Genomic DNA, 22,957 nt, shown 5'->3' with positions numbered 1-22,957 from the left:
ATCCAAAGTTCAACAAGACCACCATCATTCACCAAAAATTAACATATATTTTGACACCTAAATCTCATGGCTACAGAATATCATGATTCTATGAATTTATTGGGTAATAAAACATTTCATTAACCAAAAAAGACAAATATGCAGTAAATTGAAATTTTCAGAAAAAAAATCACAATAATATTGTGATGTTATGATATTGTACTTAAGTTTTCCTTTTCTCTTAGTTTTGGTTTCAAAACACACCTGCGACTTTTCAGAGAAAAACTACTTATTTTTATATTCTCACCAGAAAAGCCCTTTGCTACACCACAGGGAGACTTACGCTAAATGTACAAATGTGTATTTCTGTAATCTCTTTTCCAAGATAATAGTAATAAAAAGTTCTTCAATATACCTGGTTGTCTTCAGCATGATTTGCAGTGCCTTTTGTTTCTTCTTCCCTTTTGGCTCGTTTAGATCTCTCACCAGATTTTGTGTGAAACTTGGAGCGCATCTCAGGTGGCAGCAATTCTGGGGGAACCACACTTTCTATACCATGATCTGTAAACTGCAACACCAATCAAAGTAATTTATTTTCTGAGTGATGAGAAAGAATAGCACTACAGCACTTAATCTTTGAATTAAGAACTTTACCCTTGAAAAACCCTCTAGATCATGCCGAGCAGAAAACCGTAGACCTTTCCAGCAATAGACCTGGAGAACAGGAGAAAATAAGGCCTAAAAAGAAGATAATATTAAGACATTGTCAATCAAGCTGACCTATGCATGTTAAACTTATGCAGAATGGCTGTGATAAGCGCGAAACCAGGAGGCGGAATTAGCAGTGCCAGTTTACTTTGGCACTCTCAGGCTAAACAGTTGCAACCAAGTAGAAAATGAAGTAAATGGGCAGTGGAAAACATTGCCTCATTGTATCAATACTGTTGTCAACCTTCCTCAATGTCTCATTGATCTGGGTCTCAACCCATTCTAGGGTGTTTTTAGTCTCTTTAATTTGTTTCTTTCAGGATTCTTTTCAACTTTTGGAGAAATTCTGCATTTCTCGGAGGATTTGTTGAAGTTGCAATCTTCAGACTAAGTGAAAACCTTTTGGTCTTGTTATTGTATGATTCTGAATTTCTCATTCATAAAATTATTGCAAGTAGTTGGTGACGCAAGGCAGGGGCATAAGACTTCTTCCTGCAAACATCTTGAAGGAATGCATGTAGAAAGATAGAATATAACTGATTACGCGAGACCGCAAATAAGTCTACAACAGTATGCTACAATGAAGGAATGCTAAGGTAACATTAACTCACCCGATTGTTCTTGTGATGATATTCAGCTTCTATTCCAGCAGAAGCGTCCATCTGCATTTCACCAGGAAAATCCAGTTAAAAAACGTTCAAGCTAGTATAAAAAGAGATGTGGTAACTAGTTTTATGAAATGGAAAGAGTTAGCATGATAAAAAGGTCAGAAATGAAAATTATTCTGGCAATAGGGCATGAATCATTTCAAGGTTCAGAAAAAGTTATAACTGATGTGCTTACATCTTCAGCAAGGGGTTTCCAGTACTCCGTGACAGAAGGCATCCGAACACGCTGGGCATCAGTTAACGCATTCTGGAGTTTCACAGAAGAACAAGGAGAAAATTTTTACTACACAATTCAAGTCTAAAAAGTCATTGCAAAAAACCAGTAATTACAAAATTGTGATTGGAAAAGAAAGCCAGGAAAATTGATGTATAAAAAGATTCAAAGCTACAAAGCTGCACAGTCATGTTCACAACAACCTATGCAACACGGTCTTCCAAAGGACCCAATGTACCCATGACAATGTCGGCACTTCTGGGTGCTGGTGCTGGCTGCTTCTGGGTACTCTACCATCCATAGATATATTACATACTATATAGGATACACTATATACTTCTATGCACAGTTATATTTGTGTGCTCTCTATATATTCATCAACTCTCTCTTGCTCATCATAGAGAAGAAGTCTGTGTTTGTCCAGAGCCTCAACTTTCATTCACAAAAATTGTGGAAGGGAATTTGAGGTTCCTTGATAAAGATGAAAAGAGCACCGACACTCTTGACTTTAAAAGAAGACACAAAATGGCTCCAATGCAAAAATCTTAGCATGGACTGTGAGTACTGTAGATGCTTCCATTCTTGACAGTGTAGCCCAATCCAAAGTGGCTAAGGAAGCATGGGAGTTCTTAAGAGACGAGTATACTATGAAATGTAGACTATGAAGGACATGGCTCATTGGTGGAACCTTCACAAAAGCATGATGTCTTTGAAGCAAGGTGACAAAACCATCTGAGACTACTACAACAACACGACCCTTCTATGGAGAGAATTTGTCGTCATGGAGCTTAAGTGGGAAACCACCAGGGATCTTCACCTTAGACAATAACAATTCAAAAGAGAACAATTTTTTATGTTCCTTAATGGTCTAAGGCCTGTGTTTGAAGGGGTGAGAATGATGCTACTCTATAAACCCAAAATTCCTTCTCTCCATGAGACTCTTACCGAGTTGAGTACGAAGGAAGAAAAATTGGAGGACAAGGAAGACAAAGTAAGTGACGTCGTTCTTGCCACCTCCAAACCTGATGTCACTACCAAAACATGTAGACCTCCACATTTTGGAAAACAAAGGACCTAGAAAAATTATTTGTCACTTTTGCAATGATCCGGAACACAAAGTCAGCTTGCCCAAAGTTAAAAAAAGTGGCTTCGGTTGGAGACTCCTTCAAAACAAGCAATGATGTCAACAAAAAAGGAGGTAAACTTAAAGATCTTTCAATTGTACAATTGGCAGAGGCTATACAACAATTTTTTAAGACTCTAGTCCTACTTCGGGTATCGTGGTCTCACCTTATTCTCCTCCAGATATGTCATCTTGGATGCTTGACTTGGGGCCTCTTTTCACATGGCACCTAATGGATCTCTATTATCCAATTGTCGCACCAATAAAAAAAATTCTAGTGTTTCTATCATCAATGGCACTTCTTTAGAAATCACAAGCATTGGAGATTTAAAAAATGTTTCTAAAAATTTATTTGTTCCGGTTTCTCAAATCTCCGATAATGGGTATGAAATCTTCTCCGGTTTCTCAAATCTCCGATAATGGGTATGAAATCTTCTTCTCATCTGAGGGTTGCTTGGTGGAATCACTAATCAAGGAAGCTGATTATGGAAAGCCATAGAAGAGGAATTTATACTGCATGGACTTTTTGTGTATTCCAAGATACTTTTTTTATAACTATGCCCAAGAAAAAAATATTGAAACTTGGCATAGAAGATTAGGTCATCCAAGTGTATTTAAACTCTCTTTTTCCTTTTTTGGAAAAATTTTGCAATTAGAAAGATTTTGTGTGCAAAGATTGTATACTTAGAAAAATGAAAACTTTCCTTTTTTCTTCTTGATCTTATGAAACTAAGAGACCTTTTGAATTTGTGCACTCCGATGTATGGGGACATGTTCCGATCATGTCTAAAGGAGGATTTTGCTATTATGTTGCATTTATTTATGATCATACTAGATATACTTGAATTTATTTCCTTAAGCAAAAATTAGAAACATTTTCTTGTTTTAAGGAATTTCATAATTTATTTCCTTAGACAAAAATAGAAAACATTTTCTTGTTTGAAGGAATTTCATAATTTAATGAAAAATCAATTTCAAATTAACATTCATAATTTTTATTCGGATTCGGGAGGCGAATTTTATCAAATGAATTCAAGTGTTATTTGAAGGAAAATAATATTTTACATCAAAGATCTTCCCCAAGAACCCCACAACAAAATGGCTTCGTTGAAAGAAAAAACAAATACATTATAGAGACTACTAGAATATTACTTATTTCAAAAAATATTCCTCAAAAATTTTGGGTCAAAACCGCTCTTACTGTCGGTCTGTCGCCTATTTAATAAACAAAACGCCATCTTTCGCTTTGAAAAATATCTCTCCCTTACAAAAACTTTTTAATATTGAACCGGGTTTTAAAAAATTAAGAGTTTTTTTTTATGAATGTTTTGTCGTTTGTCAAAGAAATGACAAATTATCTCCTAAGGCTTGGACCCTTTAATAAATTTTTTTTGCCCAATATCGAAAAAACTAGATTCCTATTCGCTTCTCAGTCGAATCCTTGGTCACTTTAGGTTCGCTTATTAGGTCACTTCTGGTTTGCTTCCCTTCTTGCTTCTGAGACGATTCTCGATTCGCTTATAAGTCGTTTTGTGCTTCCCGCTTCCTAAAATTTTAGAAGTGCCTCACTTCCCAAATCGCTTTCTAGTCCCACTCCCACGACTGGCAACTCTGGGATCGACTATGAATAAACCTTTGCACTTATACTTAGAATGACAAGTGTTAGGACTCTCATAGTTATAGCCTCTATTAAAACATAGTTGATTTACCAATTAGATGTTAAGAATGTATTTCTTAATGAGGATCTTAATGAAGAAGTGTACATGGACCCTCCACCCGGACTTGACGTTAAGGAAGGTAAAGTTCTTCGACTAGGCATGGTATGACCATTTTAGCAAAGTTATAATTGATCTTGGTTTTATATATTGTTATACCGTCATTGCTCTTTTTATCAAGAATACAGAAACATGCATCATTATTTTATTGTTATATGTACATGATATGATTATTATTGATAGTGATAGAAAAGGAGTCGAATTTATTAAAAACATTCTTAAAAACAATTTTAATATGTTCAATCTTGGTTTTCTGATGTATTTCCTAAGTATCAAGGTTGCCTACTCTCTTCGAGGGTATGTTTTGTCTCAAATGAAATTGACATATGAGATTGTTGCTAGGTAATGGTTATCCGATGAAAAGTTTGTGGATACTTCTGAAGTCGTCAATGCTAAAATGAGAGTCAACGATGGAACTCCCTTAAAGGATCTCACGTCTTATAGAAAACGGATTGGATCTCTTATATACCGACCTGACATAGCACATGTTGTACATAGCGCTAGCCAGTTTCAACATGCACCCACTTCAATTTACATGAGTGCAGTAATGTGGATCATTCGATATATTAAGTGACTTGAACTAAAGGTTTATTCCACTCATCTTCTTTTTGTTTAAATTTAATTTCTTATACGGATTCAGATTGGGAAGACAACCTTAATGATTGTATTTTTACTATAGGTTATTGCATTTTTCTCCGCAACTCACTTATATCTTGGAAGTGTAAGAAGCAACAAAAGGTGTCGCTCTCTTTCATCGAAGCTGAGTATTGGGCAATGACAACTATCACTTCAGAAAACGTTTGGCTAAGAAGTCTATTGAATGATATAGGTGTTACCATCTCTACTCCATCGAAAATGTATTGTGACAACAAGAGTGTTATCTACATTGCTAGCAATCACACCTTCCACGAGTGTACGATACATGTAGAGATGAATTGTCATTATGTTTGGGAAGAGTTTCTTAGAGACACTATTGAATTTCCCTAATATGACATCCAAATACCAAATTGTGGACTTCTTCACAAAAGCATTGTTGGCGCCTCGTTTTTCCTTAGCAAACTTTCAGTGCCAGTTTGAGGGGGTGTTAAATATATATATATATATATATATATATATATATATATATATATATATATATATTAATTTATATATGTTTTCTTATATATACATATACTTGGTATATATGTATACTTGTATATTGTATTTTAGGAATTTGTGTTTTTGTTTTTTGTTTTTGTTTTTTTGTATTTTATCCCCTTTTTAGGGGCTTGTTGGTCCTTGTGTGCTAGCGGTGGGGACTAGCCCAACGGTTACTCCTCTCTCTTATTTTGTATATATATATATATATATATGGGGTTAAACCCCCTTGTAAAGGTACGCTTCTCCTGAGCAGTTTATGGTTAATAAAATAATATTTTTATATTGTGCTTAAGCCCATTAGTGGCTTGTGTGTGTGCTCTTGAGTTCTTGTTCTTTCCCTTAGTGGTTTATGTGTATGTTCCATAGTGGACTTGTGTTTGTGCACTTCTTCACTATTTTCATTATAGTTAGCAACATAAGATGTATCACTAGCAGCTAATGCATTAATTATGATTGCAATAAGACACAAACATTTACATGGTACTGATTCCAGCAGCAGGTTTTCAGATGCATCATGGTTATGCATGTATGCCAAGACCAGGTGGCAAACAGAATCTTGGACACTCAATAACTAGGTGAGTCATATGATAATACCTACAACGGAAATGTTAAAAAATAAATAAATAAACCAAAGACGAACTGGAAGGCTCAATTCAAGAAAATAATGAAAATAGCTTTTTGAATAAGTAGAAATGTATAAGCATGCCAAGTTGACAATGAAAAAAACATACTGGATTCTGTTCTGCCCATTTCCATAATTGGGAAAGCTCCTTGTTTCCAAGCCTCCATCGTAGTTTACTACAAAAATAACAATGACAAAATGCATCAACGACAGAGAACAAAGTATCAATAATTGGTATAAGACACACAAGTTTACAAGGTCACACAATTGACTCAATTTTTAGTTTACCAGTAAAAAGAAATTGTATGAGATGCATAACCATGCATCACCTACTTTTCTAATCATGACTGTACTCATTAAGGGTCAGAATGTGTGCCGCCAAGAGACATTCTAACGTGCAAAGTAGACTTGCATTTTCTTTTCTCAAAAGAAAGGCAGGTTTTATTCACAAAAACAAACCTCAAAGATAATGGCAAGATTTGACAACCATCAAGTCATAATTAACAAACCACCAAAAATTTACGCATTAACCCTCTGTTTAGGAACCAGACACTGAGGCTGCATTTATGGATTCCACAGATTCTGGTGAAACTATGGATTTATGACTTTCGATTATTCTTGTTTGGAAACATCAGTCATTAACTTGCCATTTCCACTGGAATGCTTGGGTAAGAGGAATCATTACCCAGTGAATGAAAGCACCACTGGAGTGTTGATGGAGCACCATCAGAGTGGATGTTGGCATGATATTTGGTAACTACCACCTCCCAGCAGTGGCAGTCAAATTGTCGAGTTGGACTCAGCAGCTCCTACCACAGCACACTATTCTCCCATTTTTCCATAATCCAAAACATGCTTTGACACTGTGGATCCCACAGTTATGCTCCGGCGTCCTCCAACAGGAGCTTCCCAAGCAGAGCCTGAGTTATATTTGAATCTTCTCCCCTGCCATGTTCGTCTGTCATCCAGCTTGATCAAGATTACGCCCATGCTTTGATTCCAATAGTCAACTTTTTTACATATGGATAGGTGGATCTCTTCCAAAACAGATGGGCTGTCATGGAAGGCTGGTTGTTCTTTTGTGTTGCAGATACACCTGGATGAAGAGGAAACTGAAGATTGTGTAACTGAAGAGAAGATGTCGATAGGAGTCTTCCTCTCTTCCAGAAAGGGTACATTCTGCAAGATGATATCCCTAAAGGCCATCTTCAGTAAGGTTTTCTAAAGGAACCAGTCCACCAAACACCATTACTCTTATGGGAAAATGCACCAAGCTGTTAATGAGGGTAGAAAGAATACATGTAGCATCAAAATTTCGGTTCTGAAAACCACTCAATGCATATCAACTCAGAGAGTACAGTTTTGAAAGATGGAGCCAGCTTATTCATGTGTTTGGTCAGGACCAGGGACGAGCATAAGCATTTTGGTCTGATTAAGCATTTCATCATTGGAAGGGTCTCATTTAAGATGGGGGTTTGAATGAGTATCAGAGCAATCCTGGCAGACAAAGGAGGAAGGTCAATTGGATGTTTTGCTTGATAAGAAGCCGGAGCAACTAAGCTCTCCTCCAATACAATTTTTACCCTTGATGCCAATCTTCATGTTGCAAGTCACATTATGAATTTGCACAAGAACCATGTTTGTCATTCTACACAGCCCTTCCATCATTTGGCGAATGTTACCAAACCTAACAAAGGCCCAAAGACTGCATTGTAGGTGATACCTGTTAAAATGTAGTCTCTCTTTTATATATATTCATATATATATATATATATATAGAGAGAGAGAGAGAAAGATACATATACATATATATATATATATATGTATCTATCTAAGTATATATATAAATATTTATCTCAACCCCGATAAGGGTATTTATGTAAATTCACATATTTTACGCATATTCTCACTTGAGAATATGATTGTACCTTTTTTTCATTTTCTTTTATTGTATTTTTATTTTTTGACTTTTTTTGCTTTTTTTGCTTTGATTGATGTGACATGAGGGGGCCCTCAATGCACATGTTGGAGCCCCCTCCAACGGTTAGATTTCTAACCGTTGGAGGGGCTCCAACGTGTGTGTTGGAGCCCCCCCCCCCCCATGACTCCAAGTTCTTATAAATAGGGGTGATCCCCTTTTGTTTTTTCTATGCTTTTGTAAAGCCCCTTTTGGGACCCAATATACTGAAGTTGATATTTTTTATGCTTTTGTACGTGTATCTGTGCCTTTGTGCACTTGTGAGAGTTCTCCTTTGTGCCTTTGTGCACATTTCGTGTTTTTAGCATTGTGTGTATACACAAAATCTCTTTTTATAGAGATTTTCACATGGTATCAGAGCCAGATTGCTTGGAGAAAGAAAATCTTGCGGTTCTTCACAATATTGAGTGCCTTGAAAAGCATGCCTTCAACTTTCTTGTGAATAACGTGAAGACTTCTTAGATGAATACATATACATATATGAAATATATATATGTATATGTATCTTCTTTTATATATATAAAATATATATAGAAAATACATTGTCTTATAAATTACAATTTAACAGTGAAACCATTTTTAGTCATTACATTGTTAAACCTATCGTGCCAAGCTTTGGGAGCTTGTTTCAAGCCATAAAGAGCTTTACGAAGACAAACTTTATTTTTAGGAATTTTCATATCAAGTGGAGCATCCATGAAAACTTCTTCATTAAGATCACCATTTAGAAAGATATTTTTGACATTCATTTCGTAAATATTTCATTTTCTACTGGAAGCAATGGTGATGAGACATCTGATAGTAACCATACGAGCTACTCGAGCAAATGTCTTTTCATAGTCAATCATGTATTCTTGACAAGCTTTATACCTCTCAAGAGATTCATCACTCTTGGTTTTGACTTTGAACACTCATCGACATCTTATAATTTTCTTTCCACTGGAAAGCGTTTGAATTTTGAAATTCCCAAGTGTTGGTTTTCCTAAGCGCTTTGAGTTCATTCTCCATGGATTCTCTCCATTCAATACAACGTTTGGCATCTTCAAAAAATTTTGGTTCAAAATATGAGTGAATGACACTTAAGCAAGCCCGATATTTAGGAGAGAGAATCAAAGGATACAAATCTAGAGGGAGTTCTTTTAGGGTTTGAATTATGTGTGGAGATAGATTTGCTAGGTTCACTATATTGCTCAATAGTACTTCTAAAGGTGCATCTATCTCTATGAGTATAGGTGATAGGGTCTCTAGTTATACTTTCTTCTTAAGAAGTAGTAGGGTTAAAGTTATTGTTGATTTCAACCACTTCATTGTTATTATTATATGTTGATTCATCATCACAAGAGATATCATCATCTTTAGATAATAGATAAAAAAGAAATAAATAGTTGGCATTTTCTAAATGAGATTCATTCTTTTCAAAATCACTATCATTTTCCAAAAAAGTTACATTCCTTGAGACATATTATTAGACTATTAGACAGTTTTGTATTTACAGTTTGGATCCGGATCCGGATCCAAACTACTTGTATATAGCATAATGGTATACTTGTAAATAACCCCAGCTTATCAGGGTTATTGTAAAGGCTATGTATTAGGGCTTTTGCCTATTTATTAATGAAATAGGTCACGATTTCTGTTGTTGAGAAATCGTGACTCATTGCAGCCTCCACCTTTTCCCTCTCTTAACTTCTCGTTCGCAGGTTCTGGAGAAATCTCACATGGTATCAGAGCAAGTCTGATCCAAGGGCTGGAATTCTTCTACACAGGTACGTCCATACGAGATCTTCCCTTCTCTATTGGAATACGAGCCTCAGCCCCAGCTGCCATCTTCAGATCTCCTTCCTCCAATCTGTTCGTTCTTCTTCTCTACTGGACTACGAGACCCAGCCCCAGGTACTTTTTCTGTTCGTACTTCTCCCTTCTATCTATTCCTCCATCTTCACATCTCTTTACATCCAGTTTGATTGCTGAAACTGTTTTGGGTTTGGGCCAAAATCCATTTTCACGATATCTTTGTTCATCGAATCGGTAGATCTCTCGATTTGGATTTGCTTCTTTGGATTTGTACCAAATCAGCCAATTTCTTTGATTTCACGATATCTATTTGAGTTTTATCGACTGCTGATACATCTGTGCATCAGCGATATTCCTTTTGTTGTGTGCAATTTTTAAAGAAGAAGTCTTAGCTTCCTTTATCAAATCAGATTAGATCTGATAATTCGGGTATCAGTTCTGATTATCAGATTCACGCTGAATTCTCAGCTCTAAAAAAAAAGGTTGTTGCATTTATATACTGATTGCACACTAAGTCATGGATTCTTCTTCTTCTCAAACTTTTCTCTCATCCAACTTTCTTGGCCAACTTATTTCTGAAAAACTTACCAATTCCAATTTCTTGATCTGGAAAAGACAAATTCTTCCATTCATTAAAAGTCAAGGTCTTTCTGGACATTTAAATGGATCAATTTCAGCCCCTCCAGAATTTGTCATACAAGAAACTAAGGATGGAAACGAGGTTGATCCTATACAACGAATACCAAATCCCCAATATGAAAATTGGATGAAGCGTGATCAAGCTGCAGTTGCTTTCCTTATCTCCACTATCTCTCAAGAAGTATTGGTGGGAATTCCAGATGAGTGCTCAGCAAAAGAATTATGGGACCGGCTAGTGAAGACATATTCTCAGATTTCAGAGGCTAGGATTTCCTTTCTTCAGCGTGAATTTCAACTCCTCGCTAAGGGTTCCATGTCTGTCATGGAATACTTGAACAAGGTCAAGAACATAAGCGATCAACTGGCTGTTGTCGGATATGAAGTTACAGACAAAGATAAAGTCAGGCAAGCCTTGAATGGATTAGGATCGGAATTCCATGTTCTTTCGACCTCATTGTTATGTCTACCCAGCTTACCATCGTTTGAAGACTTGCAAGCGAAACTCCTTCAATATGAGATGACCTTAAAGGGGATGTCACATGACATTGGTGGCCAGGTTCTTGCTACTAGTGTTTCCTTTGGCCAGGGACGCGGTGATAGTCATTTTGGTGCAGGCAGAGGACGAGGACGAGGTACCCCAGGGGGGCGTGGGTTACTACCCACTCCGAATGCCTCTCCTTATAATCTGAAAAACGTGCCCACCTGTTACCTCTGTAACAAGCGAGGTCACGTCAAAGCCAACTGTTGGCACAATCCACAGAACAAAGGAAAGTTCCAAAAGGGTGAGAGTTCGTCAGGACGAAAGGAGAACCCTTCAAAGTTTGGTGGCGATGTGAAAGAGCTTCTTTTGGCTGCATTGTCTGTACTTGATCTGAAACGCGATGATAAAAGCGTCTGGTACATTGATTCGGGGGCAGCTACTCATGTCACAGGTAATGCGGGTAAATTCTCTACTTTAACTCCTTATTTTGGAAAAAGTAACATCGTCACTGGAGACGGGTCACACCACCCCATCACCCACATTGGAAATGTTTTTATCCCCTTGCCTAAATCCCCACTTCATCTTTCCAATGTTCTTCATGCCCCAAATATTACAAAAAATATTGTTTCTGTTTCTAAGCTTGTTGATCATACCAATTCTTCTGTTGAATTTACTCCGTCTTTTGTTTATGTCAAGGATCTACAAACGAAGAAGACATTCGCTAAAGGGGAACGCCGGGGAAATATGTATGTCTTCCAGGAGGACCCTTCTACTTGTGTTCGACCTACCTTGAAGTCATCTCCTCAGTCCATGTCGTCCAAGCATATTCATGTGTTCAATTTGCAATCTTCAAATAAATGTAATAAGCCTGATTTTTGGCATTTGCGTCTTGGTCATTGTGGTCGAGTCTTCGTTGAGCGACTCGTATCTGATGGTCTTATTCCTGAGTCTGGCCTGATTCCTAGACCAGATAATAAAATGTGTTCAAGTTGTCAAATGTGTAAGAGTCATGTTCTTCCTTTTCATTCAATAAATGAGAGAGCTTCAAGGCCTTTTGAAATCGTCTGTTCCGATGTATGGGGACCGGCTCCTAATCCTTCTAATTCTGGCAGCAAATATTATGTTATTTTTATTGATAATTTCTCTCGCTTCACTTGGATATATTTCATGAAGAATAAATCGGAAGTTTTCTCTATTTTTCGTTGTTTCCATACATTTGTCAAAACTCAGTTTTCTTTTAATATTCTACATTTCCAATGTGATGGTGGGGGGAATACTCATCCAGGGATTTTATCAATTATCTCCAAGATAATGGGATAAATCGTAGAGTATCTTGCCCGCATACACCCCAACAGAATGGAATTGCAGAACGGAAACACCGTCACATTGTGGAAAGCGCTATGAGCATGATGCACGGAAGTCATACTCCCATAGGACTCTAGACAGAGGCTTTTCACTCTGCTGTTTACATTATTAATCGTCTACCCATGAAGCTTTTAGAAGATAAATCACCTTTTTTTGTCCTATTTAGGAAGCATCCTGATTATGATGAACTAAAAATTTTTGGTTGCACGTGTTATGTTCATATTGACTCTTCTCTGCGAAACAAGTTTCAGGTTAAGGCATCCAAGTGTAGATTTGTCGGATATACAGATCACCACAAAGGGTACAGGTGTTATGATCCTGACAATAGACGAATTAAGATATCTAGGAATGTAGTTTTTGATGAGAATGATTTTGGAGATGGAGAATATGCTTCTGCCCAAACCAATATGAATACTCTATTTTATGATCCATGGCTCAGTGCAGAGCTCTTTCCTGCAACCAATGATGAGTGTCCTTCCTCCTGTGCTCAAAGAACATCCTCTCAAGATGGATACAATGGCATACAGGAACTTGAAATAGAACATCCTCCAGAGATTAACAAGTTTGCTGGGCAAGTTTATAGGAGAAGAGAAAGGGACTCACTCTTGACTGCGGACGATATTGAACAAGAAGATCCTATGCTTGATCCATCCAATGACATTACTTCAATTTCTAATACAGTAGCTATTCCGATCAGACGATCTGAAAGAGCTCGGCATCCTATTGAAAGGTGGGTCAGTTATGAGAATTTCACCATGGATTTTCAGTTATTTTTGTCACAGATTGAGAAAGAGACTGAGCCTAGACATTTTCATCAAGCCATTAATTCCAAAAAATGGATTCAAGCCATGAATGAAGAGATGGAAGCTTTGTACCAGTGTCAAACATGGACTGTCGTTCCTCGACCTCCAGATAGAAATGTTGTTGGCTCACGATGGGTCTACAAGATCAAATACAAACCGAATGGAAGTGTTGAACGATACAAAGCTCGTCTCGTAGCCAAGGGATTCACTCAAGAGTTTGGACAAGACTATGATGAAACATTTAGTCCAGTTGTGAAAATGGGTACAATTCGCATTGTTCTTTCATTAGCTGTCGATTATGGTTGGAAAATAAGTCAGCTAGATGTGAAGAATGCCTTTCTTCATGGCGATTTGAAGGAAGAAGTATACATGGAACAACCGCCAGGCTATACAGAAGTAGATTCAAAGGAATATGTATGCAAATTAAATCGAGCTCTCTATGGACTGAAACAAGCATCTCGATCTTGGTTTGATAGTTTCTCTCTAGAAATTCAAAAACATGGTTTCTATCGATCGCAATTGGATCACTCCCTCTTTATTCTTCGAGGTAAGGAGTTTACTACCTTCTTGTTAATATATGTTGATGATATAATTATTACAGGAAGTAGTGAGAACCATGTTCAAGAAACTAAAGACCTTCTGAGTCAAAGGTTCAAAATGAAGGACCTTGGAAACCTTCGGTACTTTCTTGGAGTAGAAGTGGATAGTCAAGGAAATAAACTTACTTTGACCCAACATAAATACACCCTGGATCTGTTAGAAAAGGGTGGAATGAAAGATTGCAAGCCTCTTGCTACCTAGTGTGCTTAACCAGAAACTAAGTGTGCAAAACGGAGACTTGTATCATGATCCCACCAAATATCGGAGTCTAGTGGGAATGCTTCAATATCTTACTTTTACCAGGCCCGATTTTACATATTCAGTCAATCAAGTTTCTCAATTCATGCATGAGCCAAGGATGGGACACATGGATGCAATAAAGAGGATACTGAGGTACTTGAAGAGTACTGTTGGAGATGGACTTTTGTACACCAAAAGCAGATCCATGAATACTGCTCATGACATAATTGCTTATTCAGATGCAGACTGGGCAGGAGATCCTGATGATCGAAAGTCAGTTTCAGGGTATGGGGTTTTCATTGGTGCCAATCTTGTTTCCTGGAGTAGTAGAAAACAGAAGGCAGTGGCTAGATCTAGCACAGAAGCAGAATACAGGGCGATGGTTGCTGCTACGGCAGAAGTAACATGGACTAGACATTTGTTAACAGAGCTTAAAGAGCCGATTGCTAGTTGCTCTCTCTTTTGTGATAACCAAAGTGCTATTCAAATATCTCTTAATCCCATTCATCACAGCAAGACCAAGCACATTGAGATTGATCAGCATTTTATCAGGCAAAAGATTGAAGAAAAAGAGATTGAGCCCCATTATATTAAAACAGAAGACCAAGTGGCTGATTTGTTTACTAAAGGACTCACAAAGTGCCGTTTTTGGTTTCTAAAGAGCAAGTTGTCCATGATTCAAAATCATGCACAACTTGAGGGAGACTATTAGACTATTAGACAGTTTTGTATTTACAGTTTGGATCCGGATCCGGATCTAAACTACTTGTATATAGCATAATGGTATACTTGTAAATAACCCCAGCTTATCAGGGTTATTGTAAAGGCTATGTATTAGGGCTTTTGCCTATTTATTAATGAAATAGGTCACGATTTCTGTTGTTGAGAAATCGTGACTCATTGCAGCCTCCACCTTTTCCCTCTCTTAACTTCTTGTTCGCAGGTTCTGGAGAAATCTCACACATATAACTTATCATTCTTAGTATTATAACATCAAAACCCTTTTTGGGTTTCAGAATAGCCAAGAAAAGCACAAGGAATGACTTTTGGTGAGAGTTTATCATTTTTATCTGTAAGGACAAAGCACTTACAACAAAAAACTATCAATCTATTATAATCGGGTTTTTTTTTATATAGAATTTCAAAAGGAGAGATTTTATCTAAATTTTTTGATGGAAGACGATTAATAAGATAAACGGAAGCAAGAGCCACTTCAACCCAATATTTTTTTGGAATGCTTTGGGAAATAAGAAGGATTCTAGTGGTTTCAATGATATGTCTATGTTTTCTTTCGGCCAAACTATTTTGTTGTGGGGTCTTAGGATACGATCTTTGATGGACAATACCATAGTCTTCAAGATATTTCTTAAATTCATTAGATAGATATTCACTTCTGGAATTGGTCATAAATATCTTTAAATTATTATTAAATTGATTTTTGATCATCATACCGCCTGTGTATAACTGTTTAGTTATACACTACCGATCCCAAGCCTGGATAAAAGAGGAGGGTTGCGGTAGGCCAGTGACAGCCAACATAAAAACTTAGTCACACCCTATGAATATGAACCAATTTTCGTTGGGGCGTTCCCTACTGAGTGACACGTTGTACTCTATAGGTCCGGAGGCAGTGATAAATGGGCAAGGGTTCCCTCACTTTGTTGGACGGGTGGGGGTAAAGAAGATAGTTCAAGACTATAAAATTAGGTTAACCACTTGGACATAGGGTCTTTAACTGGTAAGTTGGTAGAGTTAGTTGATGTTACGTGTAGGAGAAAGATGGATATTTTATGTCTACAAGAGACCAAATGGGTAGGTGAGAAAGCAAAAGTGATAGAACCTTGGGGATATAAGATTTGATATACAGGAATAAATAGGAATAGGGATGGAGTAGGGATTGTTATTAGTCGTGAGTTTATTGATAATGTAGTTGAGGTCCGTAGGAAGGGTGATAGGATTTTACTTATTAAATTAGTATTAGGTACAAATATTATTAATATTATTAGTGTTTATGCACCTCAAGTAGGTTTAGATGATTTCATTAAACGTTAATTTTGGAAAGATTTAAATGAAGTAGTACAAGGGATATCTTATGGAGAAAAGCTTTTCAGCAATGGTGACCTTAATGGACATGTAGGCATTAGTAGGGATGGATATGAGAGTATCCATGGAGGCTATGGTATAGGAGAAAAAAACGAAAGTGGAGTAAGGATTTTAAATTTTGGTTTGTCCTATGATATGATCTTAGCAAACACTTGGTTTAGGAAGAGGGAGTCTCACCTAGTAACATTTAAAAGTGGGGTTAATACGAGTCAGATAGATTTTTTCCTACTTAGAAAGAGAGATAGGGGTTGTTGCATCAATTATAAGGTTATACTGGGAGAAATTGTAGCTACACAAAATAGAGTCTTAATTTTAGATCTTAGAATTAGAAAATGCTGTAAAAGGGATAGACATAGGATAAATCCTAGAATTAAGTGGAGGGCGCTGAAAGGAGCTAAAACAAGGAATGTTTGTAGAGCAGGTAGTTAAGGAAGTTGATTGGTGTCTCGAGGATGATTCAGAATCAATGTGGAATAAGATAGCGGGTGGCATGAGAAAGGTGGCTAAGGACGTATTGGGTGAGTCTAAAGGCGGTGCATCGCTAGGTAAGGATACATCATGGTGGAACAAGGATGTCAAATTAGGTATTAAGGTTAAAAGAGAGTGTTATAGAAATCTAAGAGTCGTGATAATGAGAATTTTGAGAAGTATATGATAGCAAAGAAAGAAGCTAAAAAAGTAGTTTGAAACGCGAGGGATAAGGTATATAAGGAGGTTTATGACAAGTTGGATACCAAAGAGGGCGAGAAGGATATTTATAGGCTTGCAAAGATGAGAGATAGGAAATCGAGGGATCTGGGTATGGTTAGATGTATCAAACATGAAACACAAAGGGTTTTAGTCAAAGATGAGGAGATTAAGGAGATATGGAAAGATTATTTTGATAAGCTATTTAATGGAAGTCATGCTCAGGATCTTGGAGACTTTTCCATTCCTTTTCATGAGATGAATCGTGACTTCATGCGCAAGATTCAAAAGAAAAAAATTTCAGAGGCTTTGAAGAAAATGAAATCAAGAAGGGCAGTTGGCCCAGATGGTATACCTATCGAGGCTTGGAAATGCTTGGGAGAGAAATGTTTAGAATGGTTGGCAAATCTTTTTAACAAGATTTGGCGGACAAATAAGATGCCTAATGAGCGGAGGAAGAGTACTTTGGTGCCTCTATATAAGAATAAGGGTGATATACAAGATTACACAAACTATCGTGGTATAAAACTCATGAGTCATACTATGAAACTTTGAGAGAGGGTGATTGAGTCTAGGTTGAGGAAGGTTATCATGATATCAGAGAATCAATTTGGTTTTATGCCTGAAAGATCAATTATGGAAGCTATACACCTTTTTAGACAACTTATTGAGAGATATAGAGAGAGGAACAAAGATTTGCATATGGTTTTTATTGATTTGGAGAAGGCATACGATAGAGTACCTAGGGATGTTCTCTGGTGGACAATGATGATGAAAGGTGTTTCTCTCAAGTACATTAGTATAATTAAAGATATGTACGAAGGAGTAGTAACCAATGTCCGCACTTGTGGAAGGGTGACAACCAATTTTCCTATAACGGTTGGGTTACATCAAGGATCTGCATTAAGCCCTTTCTTATTTGCTATAGTGATGGATGGGCTTACATGATCAATTCAAGAAAATGTACCGTGGTGTATGTTGTTTGCTGATGATATTGTTTTGATTGATGAGTCTAGAGCTGGGGTTAATGCTAAGTTAGAATTATGGAGGCAGACATTAGAAGCAAGAGGTTTTAAGTTGAGTAAGAGTAAGACAGTATACATGGAATGTCGGTTTAGTAAGCAACGAAGTAGTGATGGGAGTGTAGTGAAGCTTGGTGAGCAAGAAATACCAGTGGATGATTGTTTCAAATATTTGGGATCTATCATTCAAAAGTATGGAGAAATTGATCGAGATGTAAATCATAGGATAAATGTTGGGTGGATGAAATGGAAAAGTGCAACTGGAGTGTTGTGCGATCGTAGAATGCCATTGCGGTTGAAGGAAAAGTTTTATTGGACGACAATTAGGCCCGCTTTACTATATGGTACCAAATGTTGGGCTGCCAAGAAACATCAAATTCAAAAAATGAGTGTAGCTGAGATGCGTATGCTTAGATGGATGTATAGAAATACAATAAAAGATAAGATTCAAAATGAGGAGATACATAAGAAGGTAGGCATTGCATCCATTGAAAATAAGATGAGAGAGAATCGTTTACGGTGGTTTGGACATATTCGGCGAAGGCCTAATGATGCTCCAGTTAGAAGGATGGAGAAATGGGAAAATATATTAGTTAAAAGTAGGCCTAAGAAGACTTGGATGGAGATGATAGGAAAGGATATGAATGCTTTGAACCTCACCGAGGACATGGCACGGGATAGAAATGATTGGAGAAGGATTCATGTGGAAGACCCAGAATGATTTTCTTTTTTGGTTCATATCGCCGACCCCAATTGTTTTGGGATGAAGACGTAGTTGTTGTATATGATATGATTTAAAACATGTAAAGACTTCATGCTTATTTTTGAGAAAATATATCCAACAAAATCATCCACAAAAATCACATAATAGGCAAAACCTCTCTTGGATATAATGGGTGTCGGTCCCCAAACATCTGAATGAATAATTTCAAAAGGTTTAGTAGTAAACATAGATCTTTGTTCAAAAGGCATACTTCTCATTTTTTCAAGAATGCAATCATTATAAGAGAAAGTATTTTTACAAAGTTTTTTAGCAATGTCCAAATAGGACAACTTGGTGATATTGGGATGATCAAGTCTTTTGTGCCAAACATTTATGTCTTTATGTTGGGCCACATTACAAAAGGGGGTTTTAGAAATTTAAAGAGAGTCCACATAGTATAAGTCTCCCTTCCTAGAGCCTTCCCCAATCAACCTCCTGAACTGGTGATCCTGTATTAAACATTTATTAGATGAGAATTGAATGTCACACCCAAGGTCCGAGAGTTGAGAGACAGAAAGTAAGTTCAAATTCAATTTTGGGATAAAGAAGTTTTGGGTTTTAAAGTTTTCAATTCCCTTAATTTCAAGAGAAGTATCATCCACGGTTGAAACAAAAGACGGTGACAAACTTTTAAAATATTCGGAAAGAGAGAAAATGTTTGGAGACTGATGTAGCGAGGAGGTTCAGTTTTCGCGTTCTTGACTTCGACAGATGAAGGCACGACCCTTACGGTCGTGCAATATGCAGAAAGGAGAAGAAAAGTCACTGAAAAATATCAGTGTTGTTGTGGCCTTTTGTTTTATTTCAATGGAACTTCAATCGAACAAATAAATGAAACAGTTGGTAGAAAAGAAATAACATTGACGATAAAAAAGGGATTCAAAGGAAAGAAAAAAATGACAGACAAAAAAATATCAAAGAAGGCTGTTGAAATCTTCCATCAAGTCTGCCGCACGCAACCCTAAGAGAGGGTTTTTAAAGACTGTTGGTGGATCCGGGTCTCGGGTCCAGTCTGGGACCCGAGCCGTTTTCATGTTGTTGCTGGGTCTATGTCGTCTGTGCATGTGCTCGTCTGGAATAGGTACGCAGGGGTACATCGCCCTTGCGTCTTGGTACCGTGATCTGGATCGGATCCACTACTTGGGTCTGATCCTCGATCCCATCGTGCAGGTCCGGTCTCCTGCCTGGGTCAGGCGGTATGGATCTGGGTCGATCCTGCTCTGCATCATTCTCCCCTCGTTGGGAAGAAGTCATCTCTGACGACTTGTTGTCTCCACAAGAAGCATATAGATCAGATATATTGAAGATAGGCGAAATGTGTCAATCTTCGGGCAGTTCAAGAAGGTAGGCATTCAGAACCAATCGTCGAAGAATCTTGAAAGGACCATACTTCTTAGGACTCAATTTACCATAAGTACCCACTGGAAAATGCTCAGGACGCAGGTAAATCCATACTAACTGGCCAACTTGGAACTGGACATCTCGACGACCTTGGTCTACGAAAGCTTTGTAAGCTTCGTAACTCTCAACAAGTTTGTCTCAGACCTGTCTGTGGATGTCACGCATGTATTCAACGGCATCAAATGCGTGGGAGACTAGACACAGGTGCTAAATCCACTACATGGGTTGGTGACCGCCCATAAACAACTTGAAAAGGAGACTTGCCCGTGGACCGGTTGATGGAACTGTTATATGCGAACTCGGCTTGCGGCAAGACTAGGTCCCATGTTCTGCTCAGGGATAGGCAAAGGAGTATACAAACCATTATTCTGACGTCGACCCTTGGACACTTGACACACTCGACAACTTTGGACAAACTTGACAACATCTCTGCGCATTTTGGGTCAAAAGTATCGTTCATCTAACAGGGCGAACGTCTTATCATGTCCAAAATGCCCAGCTAGTCCCCCTTCATGTAACTTGAAAATCAATTGAAGTCTAAGAGAGAAGGCATGCACACATAACTTATTACCTCGAAAGAGATAACCGTTATGTATACTGAACTGTGGGTCAGTTGTGCTATCAAGGAAGAGGCACCCTTCCCAGACCTGTTGGAAATTAGGGTCCGTTGAGTACAACTTGCACTGCTCGAACCCAATGACCTGCACTGACATAGTCATCAAAAGACTATTCTTCTTGCTAAGTGCGTCAGCTACCTTGTTCAGAGTACCTGATTGATGGCAAATAGTGATGGTGTACTCTTGCAAGAAGCTGACCCACTTGGCATGTCTAGTACTCAACTTCTTTTGACTATTCAAATACTTCAACGCCTCATGATCTGTGTACAAGGCAAACTCCTTATAGATGAGATAATGCCTCCAATAACGAAGGGCTTGTACAACGGCATAGAACTCGACATCATAAGTGGAGTACTGGCACCTGGCTTGAGTCAATTTTTCACTAAAGAAAGCAATGGGCCTGCGGTTCTGACTTAAGACTGCACCAATCCCCACTTTAGAGGCATCACACTCAACCTCAAAGACTGCGCTAAAATCGAGAAGGGCTAAGATGGGGGCACTAGTCATTTTCTCTTTGATGAGCGTGAAGGCCTTTCCCGTGGCAAACGTCCAATGAAAACTAGTCCCCTTTAGGCACTCTGTGATAGGGGCCATAAGGGTGCTGAAGTTTCTCACAAAACGACGGTAGAAAGTGGCTAAACCGTGGAAACTACGGATCTCTCCTATAGTCTTTGGGGTAGGCCATTCTACAATCGCACGGACTTTGGCGGGATCTGCCTTAACTCCATCAGACGATACAATGAAACCCAAGAATACAACACTTGACGTCAAAAACTCACACTTTTTGGCATTGACATACAATTTTTCCCTCCTTAAAATCTCTAAGACCTGATGCAAGTAACTCAAATGATCGGATAAAGACAAGCTATAAATCAAAATATCATCAAAATATACAACGACAAACTTCCCTATACAAGGACGCAATACTTGGGTCATCATGTTCATAAAAGTACTTGGGGCATTTGATAACCCAAATGGCATGACTAACTACTCATACAATCCATCACGTGTCTTGAAGGTCGTTTTTCATTCATCCCCCTCGGATACGGATTTGGTGCTACCTACTTTTTAAATCGTTTTTGGAGAAAATGGAGGCACCGACCAACATATCAAACACATCATCCAACCGAGGAATGGGAGAACGGTACTTGACAGTGATGCGATTGATTACCCTACTGTCGACACACATGCGCATGAACCCATCTTTCTTAGGAGTGAGCAGGGTGGGTACTGCACAAGGGCTCACACTCTCATGAATAAAACCCTTTTGCAGTAACTCCTGAACCTGCTTCAACAACTCGGCATGCTCGGATGGGTTCATGCGATACGCGTGGAGGTTAGGGAGACTCCATCCTGGGACAAAATAAATGGCATGCTGCACCACCTTCATCGAAGGTAGTCCATCAGGAAGGTCGTCTGGCATAATGTCGCGAAACTCCTCAACAAGGGGCGCGACGTCTGCCGGAACGGACAACGACGTACTCATCGACGGCTTAAGCCACCAGGGCATAACAATAACCATCCTCCGGACAATGGCTCAAGAAAGACCAATAAGATAAGCTCGCGAGCCGGGGAACTCGCTCAGGCTTATCCACAGTGGGAAAACCGGTATTCTTGATAGGGAGAAGAACTATTTTATGACCCTTAAAAATAAGCGAGTACGTGTTTCTGCGGCCATCGTGAATGGTCTTGCGATCAAACTGCCAGGGACGTCCCAAAAGAATGTGACATGCACTCATAGGGGCAACATCACACCACACCTCATCATGGTAATGCTCCCCCATAGAGAACCGAACTAGACAACGCTGGGTGATGGGAACCTCGTTTTCTCTCTTAAACCATGTCATTTTGTATGGTTGAGACAGTTTCTCTGTTTTCAAGTTTAGGGTGGACACGACACTCTCGGACACCATATTCTCACACGCCCCAGTATCAATGATAACATCGCATGCATGCCCCTCGCAATTGCACCGGGTTCTAAAAATGTTATTCCGCAACCATTTTGCAGGGGTCGACTCTCGGGGTGCGGTCAAAACATGACGGATAAATAACAAATTTTCGACGTTGCCGTCAAACTCCATGACTTCTCTATCGTCATCCCCTTCAACCAACGACTCACCCTCACTCTCACTATCGGATGCTGACTCAACAATACCCTTGACGAAATGGGCGTTCTTGTTCACGGTGGGACACTTGGACACGATATGTCCTAACTCCTGACACCTAAAGCAACGG

The 22,957-nt window shown here is 38.4% G+C and overlaps 1 protein-coding gene across 1 annotated transcript in view; it reads right to left on the bottom strand.

Annotated features, from left to right (window-relative positions):
* Positions 1 to 22,957, bottom strand: part of THO1 (nuclear matrix protein-like protein) — a 73,326-nt gene that overhangs the window by 927 nt on the left and 49,442 nt on the right. Inside the window, exons 16-20 of the mRNA XM_090012480.1 lie at positions 6,339 to 6,405; positions 1,531 to 1,602; positions 1,299 to 1,349; positions 634 to 693; positions 395 to 547 (exon numbers count right to left, since the gene is read on the bottom strand). Coding sequence (XP_089868606.1) covers positions 395 to 547; positions 634 to 693; positions 1,299 to 1,349; positions 1,531 to 1,602; positions 6,339 to 6,405 — 403 coding nt within the window. The remainder of the gene's footprint in view (positions 1 to 394; positions 548 to 633; positions 694 to 1,298; positions 1,350 to 1,530; positions 1,603 to 6,338; positions 6,406 to 22,957) is intronic.

Source organism: Nuphar pumila, chromosome 7 (assembly GCF_984573655.1).
Source record: "Nuphar pumila chromosome 7, dmNupPumi1.hap1.1, whole genome shotgun sequence".
NCBI classification, from domain to species: Eukaryota; Viridiplantae; Streptophyta; class Magnoliopsida; order Nymphaeales; family Nymphaeaceae; genus Nuphar; species Nuphar pumila.
The sequence above is the reverse complement of the archived record's forward strand: the minus strand, read 5'-3'. Positions and strand labels throughout refer to the sequence as shown.